At 36.9% G+C, this 15,226-nt stretch overlaps 1 protein-coding gene across 2 annotated transcripts in view; it reads left to right on the forward strand.

Moving 5' to 3' along the window:
• The window catches only part of inpp5jb (inositol polyphosphate-5-phosphatase Jb), a 38,677-nt gene that overhangs the window by 15,539 nt on the left and 7,912 nt on the right, over positions 1 to 15,226 (forward strand). For both annotated transcript variants that reach the window (XM_036598526.1, XM_036598527.1), the window contains exons 3-8: positions 439 to 546; positions 3,761 to 3,869; positions 10,434 to 10,550; positions 13,386 to 13,561; positions 13,830 to 13,941; positions 15,093 to 15,202. In XM_036598526.1, the coding sequence (XP_036454419.1) occupies positions 439 to 546; positions 3,761 to 3,869; positions 10,434 to 10,550; positions 13,386 to 13,561; positions 13,830 to 13,941; positions 15,093 to 15,202 (732 nt within the window). The remainder of the gene's footprint in view (positions 1 to 438; positions 547 to 3,760; positions 3,870 to 10,433; positions 10,551 to 13,385; positions 13,562 to 13,829; positions 13,942 to 15,092; positions 15,203 to 15,226) is intronic.

Raw genomic sequence — 15,226 nt, forward strand, 5'->3', positions numbered from 1 at the left:
ATATTTATGGATGTGCCTCTGCTTCCTCTTGGTTCTTTTTGTCTCTATCTGCCTCTCTGCCTTTCATGTGCACACGTCTCACTCCTTTCCTTTTTTTCTGCTCTCCAGAAGACTCTCTGAGGATGCAAGCGCTTCTCTAACTGTTGATTAACGGTTATGTTAATTGACTGAGAGTATGCAGTAGGAAAATAATAGAACAAAAGTACTGACCATCAAAAGGGAAACATAATCATCTCCACAGGATTAACTGAAGGAAGCTAGTGCTGGAATTGCACATTTGCACACACACCCACACACAAACACACACAACACACACACACACACACACACACACACACACACACAGAGCTATCATTTAGAAGCCGTACCATGTATTGTCTCCCATTCTACTGAATAGCTTACTGCTGTTTTTTTAGTTGCATCTTACTTTGCCGACAGAGTGCACATAACCACATGGAACGTGGGCTCAGCTGTGCCTCCAGATGACATCACTGCCTTGCTGGGGCTGAATGTTGGCGATGGAAACACAGACATGTACATTATAGGGTAAGTGTCTCTGTGTCTCCTCCCCCTGTTTATCCTGCGCAGTTATCTGAAACAGAGGTGGTAAATAACTCTATGTAAACCACAATGAAAAAAAGTAGAATGAGCTCTTTCACCAGACACATGCAGAGAGCACACTGGAAAAAGTAATGCACTAAATTTACTTGATTTACACATGAATAAAATACAAAGTTGTATGCAAGAGGACCCCGATTATATTATGTTTTGGGTATGAAGTGAAAATAAATTACCTCATCCTCTACAGGGAACAAACTTAAATATTTTCTGCAAATTTTAGTGCACAGTTTCTGTTTATTTGCTGTGGAGAAAAAAAAAAACAAAAACAAAATAAAAGGCACAGTAAATGTGTCTTTTGCATGGGCAACATTATATATAAGATATTTAAGATACAGATAGGTAACAAGTTAAAGGGAAAAACCTGAATAAATCAGTGAAGAAAGACATTGGGCCTCATTCATCAAAGTTGCATACAGTCATATCTGATCAGAAAATAGGCACACACAGGTTTTGCTGACAGTTTTGTTGTTCATCAGTTTCATCTTCAGTGTATCTGAATGGTCAAACTCATGTCTGGTAGAAGTGCATATAAATTTGAGGGTAATACTCCAATAGTTTGGAGTTAACTAACCAAAACTATTATCAATATCATCTATAATACTAATAAGAATAAAAATATAAAAGAACTATACTAATAATTTGTGCACATGGCAATTCAGCATAAAAGTGGATGTGCTTATTTTACATACACATTTGTATAAACAAATGTTGCAACTATTCCATGTTCCATTTAAAGACATATTACACTGTGCTTTTGTTTTATACTACTGACACCACCAAAAAAATAAAATAATACAAGCACAGCTAGTGCAGGAACATGTCAAACACTGCAATAATTCAGCGTTTTTGTTTTTCCTTTGTCATTTTAGTAAATAATCACACTACGCAATCACACATTAGTTTTTGTGTGAAAATTAATGCCTTTTTGAACACCGTAGGTCCAAGCACAATGCACCAGTATGAAACCTTATGAGTCAGTGCAGCCTTTTAGGAGATAGAACACACATGATGGCCAGTCAGAGTTTTTAGAATGGCCTCTACTTATAGTTATTGTTGATAAGGGGTTTCAAAATAAAATTTGTACCAGATTGATCTTTTGACTTTGGCATGATAAACAACAATTTTTTAACAAATAAGGCAAACAAGGAAAAAGCCCCAGAGGACAGTATAGTGTTTAACTATATTGCATATGATCTAATGTACTGGATCTTTCTACCTCTTGTTTTAGTTGAAGAACATGTAGTCTCAGCGTGCAGATTTTTTTTCTGTTTTCAGTTTTTTTTCCTGTTAAAATCACTCCTGTGGAGCAAAGCTTGATTTCTGAACTTCATGGCTTGAGTTTACATGTCCAAACTCAAACAAATTTGAATCAGTAATATGTATAAAAATCCTGGGCAGGACCAGATGACCACAATTTTATATCAAGATGGCGAGAGAAGAAATTCTAAGTGACTTTGAAATAGGGTTAATTACAATAAAAAATCTATAATATAATCTAATAATATATAATAATAACTTTTTTCCTCATAAAACAGTTTTATAACAACTTCTTTATAATTATTATTTATTTTATAATAAATATAATCAATCATTTTTTGTTTTTCCCCAGTTAAAGTCATCAAATAAACAGTAATTGTGCATTAAAATATACAGAATTGTGTTCTCTGTAGAGGATGAGAGTACTTTCTTTCACATAAAACATAATCTGACCAGGAGCACCCAAGTTTTGCATATGATTGCATTACATCAATACAATCACACAATTTTGCCTCTCAATTTATGTATTCTTGCTTTTTTCAGTACATATTGTCTATAAAGGGCTTACATAAGATAAGCTATCTATGTAAACAACCTTGACCTCAGCAAATGACTTACGACACTATGCTCAGAATGTGTCATGATCATACAAACCCAATTCCCAAAACGTTGGGACAGTGAAATGCCAGTAAAAACAGAAAACAGTGATTAGTGAATTCTGTTTTACCTGTATTATATTGAAAACAGTACAAAAACACAATATTTGATGTCCCTGCTGTTATAACATTTACATAATGTTTTTGGCATGGTCACGTTGAAATAAGCACTATTGTCCCTGAAAAAGACAGTGTCTAAAGAGCAGCATACATTGCTCCAAAATGTGTACATATCTTTTGGGGTTCATAATTCTTTCACAGATGTGCAAGGACGCCCACTTTTGAACTTTTACGTGGGTAACAATATGGATGGTCTTTATTTCTTTGGCCAAGAAAACATGGTGTGCATTATTTCCATAAACAGTCTAAAAGATTGACTCATCACAACACAATACACATTTCCAGTGTGCATCTTCTTTCTGGACGTTGTTAACATAGGGACTTCCACTGTGCGTAGTACAAGGCTTAACTTCCATTTGTGAATGCAGCTATGAACAGTGTTTACTGACAAGAGTTTGCCAAGTATTCTCCCAAGCTCATGTGGTGATATCCATCACAGAAGCATGCAGGCTTTTCATGCAGAGCTCTCTGAGGGGTCGAAGGTCATGGGCATTCAGTTTTGGTTTTTGGACTTGCTTTTTACACACAGTGATTTTTCTGGATTCCCTGAATTTTTTGTAGAGGGTGAAATACCTAAAGTCCTTGCAATCCCTGGCTGCCGAATGTTATTTTTTGAACAGTTGGACATTTGCTGATGCATGAACTGGTGAGCCCCAACCCATTCTTGCTCATAACAGACTAGGCTTTTCCTGTATGCTCCTATTATAGCCAAACATTACATCCCCCTTTTTAGAACGTTTTCTGAACACTTAACAATGTTAAATTGCTCCACAATTTTTTTGAACATGTTGCAGGCATCAGTTTCAAAACAAGCATATATTTACAATTAATGAAGTTTATAGGATAAAACATAAAATATCTTGTCTTTGTTCTGCTTTTGTTTAAATGCAGGTCAAATTTGATTTACAAACCACTGCTTTCTGTTTTTACTTGCATTTCACATACTGTCGCAACTTTTTTGGAATTAGGTTTGAATAATGCGGTGTTCCACTTGCGTGCATTTTGATTTACATGCCATTTTTACAATGTTCTTGTTAATTCACTAAGCGTGTGTGTTCCAGTTGCTCTCTCTCATTTCTTCATTCCTCTCTGTCCTCTCCTGCCAGGTTACAGGAAGTGAACTCTATGATCAATAAGCGACTGAAAGATGTTCTCTTCACTGACCAGTGGAGCGAGGTCTGCATGGACACACTCAGCCCCTTTGGATACGTGTTGGTCAGTTTGTATTCTTATCTTCTTAGGGTGTTCCTATTATGTAATAATAATATGCCCCATGTATGTTATAAATATATGTAAGTGGCAGTATGTAAGAACAGTAATTCCCATATGTATTCTATATACACTAATGTACAAAAGTCTTGGACACCCAAGAAAGTTGTTTAGAAGTATTTATCTTGACCATAAGTTTACTAAATAGTAAAAACTTTATATAACATTCAAATAAATATGAATAATCATAAATACAGTTATGTAATAATAATGTAATAATAAGTTATGTAATAAGATTTTTTGGGGGGTTTAACTCTTTTCACAGTAGCCATAAAATGTTGTTTCAGTGTGTTTTGGAGGTTCACCAGTTCAGCCTTGAATTTAAATATTTTTAAATGCGTCTGAACATTTCAAAACATTCTAATTCAATTTTAATTATTTTTTAAATATTTATTTGATCATATTAAAAATATTTATATATATTATATATAAATATATTTCCATTCCAACTGCAGAGAGGGATTAGAGAAGTTACTGATATGTAGGTTAGGAGACCTAGGTTGGAAAATACTTCAGTAACTGTACTTTGTTACTATACCTAAATATTAAAAGACGTATACTCTTTGATTCATACTTTCAGTTGAATTTCTCTGTGCATCAGCCTGAAATATTAGTATATATTTTCTCTTGTAGCACTGTTTCACTGTTACTCTTTCCGTAAACATCTGCTGCTGCTGTTTTCCATTTCTAACAACCCATGGATTAGGCTGCCACTCATATTCACAGTTAGTGACATATCTAGGACATCCAGAATGCCTAGAGTAATTTTTTTTCACAAAATATGTCCCACCCATTGGAAAGTCTTATAGGAGTGCTACCTAGATATCATAGAGATAAACAATACCTGATAGTCCAATTTTCTGCTGAGTGTTTGAAGAATTTAACCCTTTTGTTTCTGTCTAAAACTTAACAATAAAATAAGAGTAGTACTGTAATATTTGCAGAGTTCCAATACAGGCATGATTCTATTGAAAGAAAAAGACCTAAAAATTACAGACATGTAATTTTTTTATTTTTTGTAGTTCCCAGAAATCATTACGCCTTTGTGGTCCACCAAACTTTATTCTTGGCACTATGCATTCTGATAGATAGTGTTCTCCTGGCATCCACCAAACCCAGATTTGTCGATCAGACTGCCAGATAGTCAAGCTTCATTCATTACTCTAGAGAATGCATTTCTACTGCTTCAGAGTCTAGAGCAGTGTGCGTTACACCTCTCCAGCCGACACTTGGCATTGTGCACTGTGGTCATAGGCTTGTGTGCAACTGCTCAGCCATGGAAACCTGTGTCATGAAGCTCCCGATGCATGGTTCTTGTGCTGATGTTGCTTCCAGAGGCTGTTGAGAAATGTATAATGAGTGATACAACACAGGATAGACAATTTTTACGCACAACGTGCTTCAGCACTCAGCGGCCTTGCTCTGTGAGTTTGCTTGGTCTACCGCTTCTGGCTGAGCTGTTGTTGCTTGTTTACTGTAGCAGATCTAGCAGGGCAGAAATTTTAGGAACTTACTTCTGGCAAAGGTGGCATCCTATGACAGCCACCTTTAAAGACACTAAGCTTATCAGTATCAGTGAAACTCATCCTATTGCCAATTTTTGTCATAGAGGGACCTCTTGATTGATTTTATACATCTGGTAGCTATAGGTGTGGCTGAAACACCTAAACTCACATTAGGAGGGGTGTCCACAGTGTATATAGTATAGTGTGTATATAGTAAGGAATTTCTAAGACTAACCTTAATCTTAACCTCACTAACCAAAAAGACATGGTTTTGCTCTTTCAGTTTTAAAAATGCTTTTAGGTCTTTTTAAAAACCACATATTTACATACTGCTTTTTCTGCTATGGTTTTCTAACATAGTCAGAATGTTTTTGTCCATAAAATGTACAAGCACACACAAACTGATTTGTAATCAGTTAGGTGTATTATGTAACCGTAGTCTTTTGGATTATGTTGAGAAATATCTTCAGCTTCATGTTGGTAATGTTGTACATGAGTGGCTTTCATTGCTGGTTGTTCTGCAAGTTCATGTCGTTCACACATAAATTAGAGTACAATTACAATTCCAGTTCTACAATTAGACCAAGGAAAAGTAAAGTGGGTTTAAGCTGTCCTTTGGGAAGCAAGCAATTTGAGAGCAGTGTGCTGCTATCACATTCAATGCTCCACATCATTATCAAAATCCTTTCCCCTGCTTTACCCACATCACACACACACAGATTGCTCTGGGGTAAAGGCTGGCATCATCACTTTTCTATCGTGGATTGTTAATGCTGTTTGACAGCTTTCAGTATTAATCCTAGTCTTTATTTCAGTAGCTATATGTATACAGCAGCACATAGGGAATATGGTTGTGAATGTGTGTGTGACTGTGTGTGTATGTGCACTTATGAATGTGAGTGCGGAGATTTTTAATGGACATGGTATATGGGCACAGACTTTGATCTATTCCCCCACACTTATGCGGGCGGTCACACTAACACAGCAAGTCCAGTTTATGGCTCAGCAGGGCCTGTTATGCAACATGATGATGCACAGTCATTGATTCTCTCTCTCTCTCACTCTGAAAAGAGTATACACTCACTACTGTAGGGCATTTCAAGCAATTTCAAGCAAAGAATACAGTGTATGTATGTGTGTGAGGGGGAAATTTGCCTTTTAGAGAGACTGTGCCTTTGCCCCTGGGTCTGTGAGTGTATATGTTTATATATGTGTGTGTGCGTGTGCGTGTGTGTGTTTGTGTGTGCCTGGGTATGCTGGCCACTGCCACTGGATGTAGCTCCATGCAAAGTAGTTTGCAATGCCATCAAGCCTTGAAGCAAAATGCAAATGTGAGAAGGATTGACGGGACTGCTTTCATTCTGAAATGTCCTCTTTCCACCATTTAAATGTTGAGCGAGAGAAATAAAGCAAGAGAGAGATGGATAAAATGAAAGAGCAGCTCTTTACTGTTTATAAATAATCTAGAAATAGGCATAATTTGAATGAACAGGCCATTGAAAAGTAGGCTGCATATATTTGCATATTGCGCATAGTCGAATAATCGATTGTTCGGATTATGAACCACTATGTTACCAAATAACTCTTATGTAGCTATTACCTTTTAAATTTAGATTGAGATTGTTTTATGCATTTTCTAACTAACAATGGAGACAAAGATGAATATCATTAAAGAATTCACTGTGCAAAGTATCAGCAATAAAAAATAACAGAACTAAATCAGTTTTCTTTTAATTAAGTAAATAAACAAATCAATTGTAAAAAAAATAAATAAGAAAAATAAATTCTACAATCACAGGTCTTTACTGAAACGGAGGAAAGTCAGCATCTCTCTGTGCTCTTGTGAGAGTCTCGATCTCCTCTGAGAGCAGATATTCACCGCTGCAGGGGACACGCGCTCTCATGGAGCGGACGAGAAAGTGGCGAACGTTTGTGGCAAACTTGTTCTCTACACAGTTAAATGTGAACGATTTTTGGAAACATTTCATTTCATCGGTAACCCTTCGTCCAGCTGCCCTGAAAGTTGACTGAGAACTATCTCCTGTTAGCGAATGGAGCCTAACGTCCGCGGAAAACGGAAAACTTTGCAAATGTTCTCCTCTGTTCGCTAAATTTGAACCCACAACGATGCAGTGTTATACTGTAAACGTAGCTAATTCGGAAAGTGAACAGGGTCGCTGTGAATAATAGTTACTTGCTTCTCTGTTCCAACTCCATTAACGATTCCAGAGAACACGCATTTCGAAATAGAAAATGTTACAGCTCAGCTCAGAACATGAAGTAGGACGGAATTTAACATTAACACTAGCTGACTAGCTCGCTAGCACAACTATTGTCGCGTCCCAAACCACACACTTCTGTACTTCACACACTACACTAATGAGTGCACTTCTAATGGTATATGCGTTATTTTTACACACTATTTAGTGTGCTAGTATGCTGTTTGGGACGCGGCGTATCTTGTCGAGATGAATTTCATCCACTGAGCCGACAAGTTTCCTTTTCAGATGCATTTTCCTCCAACATGGAGGATGTGCTCCTGTGCCAGCTGAGGTCGGCTTTACAAATAGCACCTGATAACATTTTTTCTGAGTTTAGCGTGAAATGCTTCCACATTTTCAGGATTTTGTTGTTGAGGCTGACATCGCGCTTTTGTGAACTCTCCGTTAAGCGGTAATGTCAAAACATTCCCAGTGAGCGCGGGAAAGACGCGTAACGACGTCACCGACTAATCGACTATTCAATTAGTTGACAACTAATTTGGTCGTATATATATATATATATAAAACAAACATTTTGTATGTGAAGTGGCCTTAATCTGGATGCTGGCAAGCAATTTAGACTTGAGCATACAATAATCAGCTTGGGTTTCAAACAGAAGCCCTTTTCTTATAATGAACACACAAATGGGTAACAAATTAAAGGAGAAGCCAGTGTGTCCATGAAGCCGTATTTGTAAGGCGTTAAGCCACAAGCAGCCAAAATAGCTTTAATGCACCTTGACGCCTTGAGGTAGATTTTACAAATCTTTGGGACTTCACTGGAGGGATGGAGTGCCATTCTTCCAAAAAATATTCTCTCAATTACTGTTCAATTGGGTTGATATCTTGTCTTAATGGTTTTAATTAACATTTTGACTTTGTCTTATCTGAGTTTTGAGTTAAGGTAGACTCAGAAATTGTTCTTAAGGCCAGCTGAGTGCGATGCCTCCATTGAGGTAGTTTAAACAGAGCCTTTTTTTCTATCATTATTGAACAATAAGCTCAAAGAAAATAAAACTTTTCTAAACTTCTCTAAAAACTTCTCACATGTCTAAATCAAATCAGTTTGCTGTTGGTTGAAGATCTAATTGATGCTTCCCAAGATAGCTTAACTGGGTATTATTTATTTGGTGTTGTTCATTGGTTCCAAATCTCAAACATCTCCTGAGGGCAGACTGGAATATTATTATTACTATGTTCTGATTTAATAATAAAAATGGATGTATGTTGTTTGATTTAGATTCATTTGACTTTAAGTAGTGATTCTAAATAAGTTTTAGAGAAGAAGGGACAGAGAATAACCTCACCATCATTTATTTCAAAAAGTTGCAATGCAAATTTGGACTAAGACTATAATACAATATAATAAATATATTATAAAACAAAGTATATTATAAAATATAACATTATTTATTCAGATGTGTCATGTATAGTGAATGTACAATAAACTACAAACAATTTTTTTTCACCTTTCTTTTTTTTATTTTTACATTCTGAAAAAATCTTAATGTAGTCTCGGTCTTGGCCACTCCTGATCTCTGTTTTGATTTGGACTTGATAAATCCAGGTCTCAGTCTTGACACAGACTCACTTCTAATGGTCTTGACTACAACACTACTACTAAGTCACAGTAACTTTGTGCTGAGTTGCAGTGACTCTTCTGTCTAAGGACAGGTGGAACCAAACCATGCCAGCAAAATACCACCACAGCATAACAGAGCCACAGCACCCCTCACTGTAGGGATCAAGCATTTAGGCTTGTACCATTCTCTTGGTGTATACCACACATGCACTTGCCCACTTGTGGAGAAAATGGTGGAGAATAACTCATCTGACTGTATCATTTTTTCCACACCTCTGTAGAACAGAGTCTGGGTCTTTTACACCACTGAACTCTAAAATGAAATGAGGGAGTTGTGCACTGCCATCCACGCCCCAATAATGAACTCTCTTTCAAAGTAATTGATGGTCAACTGGCTCAGCATCTTTGTACATGCCACAGAACACGGTAGGGTATTAATACCTTAATTTTAATGTAGCAGACCTGTCTGGAATTTGCACATGTCGCATTTTTCCACTAATTTATTCAGATTTTCCCTTAATTTATCAACCATCTATATCTTGAATGCTCTATACTTTACAGGAATTATATGCACCTTCTAATTAATTGCTTATTAAATTTTTGTAATAAAATAAAAGGTTTGGCATAAAATTAGTTATTATTCCTGATTACGGCCTTAGCTTAAGCAGCTTTCCACAAGTGCAGGCGAATAGATTTAGCGAAATTTGCAGAAATAACACGGAGGCTAAGGAGTTTGAAGAGAAAAGGATGAAGAAATCAAAGCATTTTAGCTTGGAGTGGAATCCTTGAGGCCTAATCAGCAGAAAACATGGAGGATACAGGGAGACAGTGGGTGCAAATAAAGGGCACAAAACAGGTAGTTGTTGGTAGAAGAAGTAGATTAGTCTTTCTCTGAACTTACGTATTATGTAACTCCTTATGCTGTTGTGTGACTTCAGTGGCTTAAGAACATGCAATACAATGCGTCAACCAATGCACAAGCCAAACAGACCATTACAAATAAACATTCAGTGTCAAGAAATCATGCATTATACATAATCAGCAGATATTAATTATTCAACACATTATGTAACAGTCATGCATTATGCAAAACTACTAACTATTTTTCCTGTTTTAATCAGTGAATATCTAAGTTTATATTCCTCCTACCCTCTGTTCACAGGTAACGTCTCAAAGAATGCAAGGAGTGTTGCTGCTGGTCTTTGCCAAATATTTCCACCTTCCTTTTATCAGAGGTGTACAGACAGAGAACACACGCACTGGGCTGGGTGGAATCTGGGTAAGTCAGCTCTGAATGGTCCTTCATAACTGTGCTAACATACTGTTTCTCAAAACTTGAATAATGTTAACAGTATTCTCTCAAACCAGTTATAGTGGCACTACAGAAAATCTACAATAAAAAGATCCATGCTCCAGTTGTTCTTCCTGTTCCTTCTTTAGTTGTTTATTGTTTTTTTCCCACTTATATGGATTTTTCTTTCAATAATTTAGTTAAACAGTGCATTATTGACAGATGTGATTGTCAGTCAACAGTTCTTGTCAGTTGTAAAGTCTCAGTACTTTAACTTAAATAAATAACAGAAATGTATATGAGTAGTACACATAATTACTAATATAAATACACTGGGGGTGGAGCTACCCATAATTCTTTGCGCTTTAGGTATAGGATTCTGTGGTACCTCTTAATTCATTCATAAACTTATTTATTTTAACATTTATGTGTGTGTTATGTCATGTTATGTTTATTGCATGTCCAGGCAAAACAGCCATTAAGAACAAGTTATTCTTTTTCCAGCATCAAGAAAAAAGCAGAAAACATATACATTACACAGAAGCCTGAACTACTAAATATAATATTTTTCAGCACTTATTGTGTCCACACTTTAGCTTCCATTCTTTTCAGGAGACTTTTTTTCAAAGAAATCAGCCAGGATATTTGATCATACCTCCAAAGTTCAGTCTTATAGGTTGGTTGCATTTTCGCGATCCAAATAATCCCAGACACATTCAGTGATGTTGAGGTTTCAGCTCTGGAGTGTTCAGACCATTGTTCTGAGAATGCTAGCAGCTTCTTTGTTTTATTTGCAAGACCTGGTGGACCACCAAAGTGTCACCATCAGATAAAGAGTATTTAAATTAGTCTCCACTCTTGCTTTAGATCTGAAAGAAAATCTGTGATGTGTCTGTCTGTGACGAGGCCTACCCCATCACCAATGAATACCATCCCTTTTAAAGGGAGTTGGGTTTTTAGGAGTCCAATTTTCTCCATATATTTTAATTGTTTTTTGAACTTCAGTTCTGGAAACTCCTGTTATTTTTCATATATTGTCATATATGATATACAATGACTGGCCACTTCATTATATACAGCTGTGCTGTATCTATACTCATTGTCCAAATGATCAGGTCCACTTTGAAGTTCTACAGTTACAGATTGTAGTCCATCTGTTTCTCTGAAGAATTTTACCCTCTTCTTTAATGGTCAGAACCCCAACAGGACCACCACAGAGCAGTCATTATTTGAGTGGTGGATCATTCTCAGCACTGCAGTGACACTGATGTGGTGGTGACTTGTTAGTGAGTGTTGTGCTGGTACAAATGGATCAGACACAGCAGTGCTGCTGGAGTTTTTAAATACTGTGTCCACTAACTGTCCACTCTATTAGACACTCCTACCTTGTTGGTCCGCCTTGTAAATGTAAAGTCAGAGAAAATAGCTCATCTGTTGCTCCACAGTTTTAGTCATCCTCTAGTCCTTCACCAGTGGTCAGAGGATGTGGCCCACAGGACGTGTTGGCTGGATATTTTGGTTGGTGGACTATTTTCAGACCAGCAGTGACACTGAGCAACAGCAGTGCTGTATCTGATTCACTCATACCAGCACAACATACATTACCACACCACCACCATGGCAGTGTCACTGCAGTGCTGAGAATGATCCATCATCTAAATAATATCTGCTCTGTATTGGTCCTGTGGGGTCATGACTATTGAGGAACAGAGTAAAAGAGAGCTAACAAATTCTCCAGAGAAACAGATGGACTACAGCCTGTAACTGTAAAACTACAAAGGGCACATTTATGGTAAGTGTAGCTGAAAAAATGGATGAAGATTGTAGATGTGTACAAAGTAGTGTACTTAATGAAGTGGCTAGTTGGTGTATTTTGTGTGTTATGTGTATTTGTATGTATGTGATCTATAGATAACTTACCTCTTATAAAAGGTTCAGAAAGTGTCCTGCAGGTCAATAGTGACATATTCATTAACAACAAACATTACAGTCAAGCTTGAAACAGTCAGCAGTCAAATTGTTTTACTAGTAATGCTATCCACAATCTTTCCACCTGGATCACAGTCAGTTTTATTGCCTGTGGCTACTGACAATATGTGGCACAGCTTGGATTTGACATGTGCCTGCACCTCTATGCCATTGTCAGTATTTGTGTCATTTACATCTCAATGGATTGCTTTGTTTCAGACTTATGTAGAGAACATCTAAAATATTCAACATGTGCTGAGCAGCTTGCTTTAATGATCTACACTTCTACCCTGAGTTAACTAAAAATGTAAAAGAGATTTTTGGATTTTAAATGTATACCATCACAATGCATTCAGAAGCGAATTGACTGATACTGATATTGACATGTAGAGTGGCCAAGAGAGTCAACATGACAGCATTTATGAAGGAAACAAAAGACGAGAACATGACAATATTAAAGCAGAACACAACATTAAGAGAAAAGACAACAACATTATGGCAGAAGACAACAGCATTAGAAAAAACACAATAGCATTAAAAAGGACACAACAGCTTTAAGGCAGAAGACAACAACATTAAAACAGTACACAACAGCAGTACGGAGGAACACAACAGCATTAAGGCAGAACACAACAGAACTAGAATTGAATCTGTAACATGGTTTGAGGAGCTGTTAGCCTGATAGTTAAACTAATAAGCTAAATGTTCATGTGTTCTTCTAATATTGTTGTGATCTGCCTTATGTTTTTGTGTTCTGCCTGTTTATTATCTGACTGGCTGTTTATTTTATGTGCTGTATATGTTCCATCTCACACACCTACCCTTCTTCATGCTTCTTCATGCTCTTTCTTGCAGGGCAATAAAGGTGGAGTGAGTGCTCGCATGAGCGTGTTTGGCCACTCGATCTGTTTCTTGAATTGCCACCTGCCTGCACACATGGAGAACTCGGACCAGCGCATGGAGGATTTTGAGAGCATTCTGCAGCAGCAGCAGTTTGAAGGTCAAGCTGCCATGGGAGTCCTGGATCATGAGTGAGTTCCACACAAATAGACCCATACCTCTGTCACGGCAACACTGCAGCTCCATAATATAAATATGTTGTTGCATAGAAGCTACTGAGAAATTCATCAGTTGATTTGATCATAAGCATACTGTTTAGATGTAGATTTGCCAAACAGTTGCAACGATATTAGCATGAGGATTTGTCATGCATTATTTGGGATTATGCTAATAGACTGTAAGGCTCTTTAAGGCAAAAAGTTTCAGAGGTTAAAAAAGGCCAATTCTTGTTATTTGCAGTGTTGTTTTCTGGTTTGGGGATCTAAACTTTCGTATTGAAGACTTGGAGATGCACATGGTCAAGGCAGCTATTGATAACAACAAACTTTCTATGCTATGGGAAAAAGACCAGGTAAGAGACAATAAATAAAGTTTATTGTTTAAAAACAGTATTACAAAAAAACATTGTCTAAATGCCTTCATTTAGATCTGGCCTGGCTAATTAGCCAAGCTATTTGACTGCAGCAAGCTTCATAGACAAACAGTCTGGGAATTCACTTTGATGTTTTTGGCACAAGGTAGAGCTGATTAAAAGTCTTTGTGCTGGTTGGATGAAGTGTTGGATTCTTGTGCCTCGTATTTGTTCACCTCTTGATGCTGGGAAATCTGTCACATCATTGAATAGCCTTCATGTCCTGAACAGCCAGGACATAAGCCAGACACTACTGACTGGGCAGGAAATACCCAAAACATGCTTGCTTTTCTCCAACTAAATCAGTAAAAAACTGAAATATTTATCTTGGGTACTAAATGCTTTATGAGAAGCTTGGTTCTTTAGCTTCATATACCAAACCTGAAGTATGAAACCTGGTTGTAATCTTAGACTTTGAGCTCTTTTTATCCTGCATGTAACCAGTCATGAAAGTAGCTCTTTATTATTTGAGAAATATGGCGAACGTTCTGCCTTTTTTATTGGCAATGCAGAGAAACTTGTTCATGCAAGTTACAAGCAGTTTGTTTCTGTAATGCTCTTCTTACTGAGCTTTGTAAGACAACAGTCCATTCTCTACAATTTATACAAAATTCGGAGCATGGATCTTAATAAAAACAAAAAGAGAGATCATATCACTCCCATTTTGAAAGAACTGCACTGGCTACCTGTATCTTTGAGGAAAGATTTTTAAGTTCTGCTAATAGTTTTTTAAAGCTCTAAATGACCCTAAAGCACCCACTTATGTCACAGAATGTGTGTCTGTTCCAGCTCGTGTTGTTATATCTCCAGATACTGACTGACCTTCTGCAAATACCTTCTGTAAAATACAGAAAACAGAGAGGTCTCGTTCAGTTATTATGCTTCTAAACTGTGGATGCTGTATTTAAATGTAAAGCATTATTATTATTATTATTATTATTATTATTACAATACAGTGGCTCATTGTTTGGGAACCCATGTTTTAGTATAAATCTAAAACATCTCTTCTACCAGCTTAATAATTATTGCAGGTTCTTGTGCAAAACAAGTATTTGTTTTCATGTTGCCTGATCTTATTGTCATCTGTCTAGTTGAACATGGCCAAAGATAGTGAAACTGTACTGGAAGGCTTTGAGGAAGGACCACTCAAATTCCCTCCAACCTACAAGTTTGATGTGGGGACAAACACATATGACACCAGGTACAGTTAAGTTTAAACTACTCC

The sequence above is a fragment of the Colossoma macropomum genome, unplaced genomic scaffold, assembly GCF_904425465.1.
Source record: "Colossoma macropomum unplaced genomic scaffold, Colossoma_macropomum, whole genome shotgun sequence".
NCBI classification, from domain to species: Eukaryota; Metazoa; Chordata; class Actinopteri; order Characiformes; family Serrasalmidae; genus Colossoma; species Colossoma macropomum.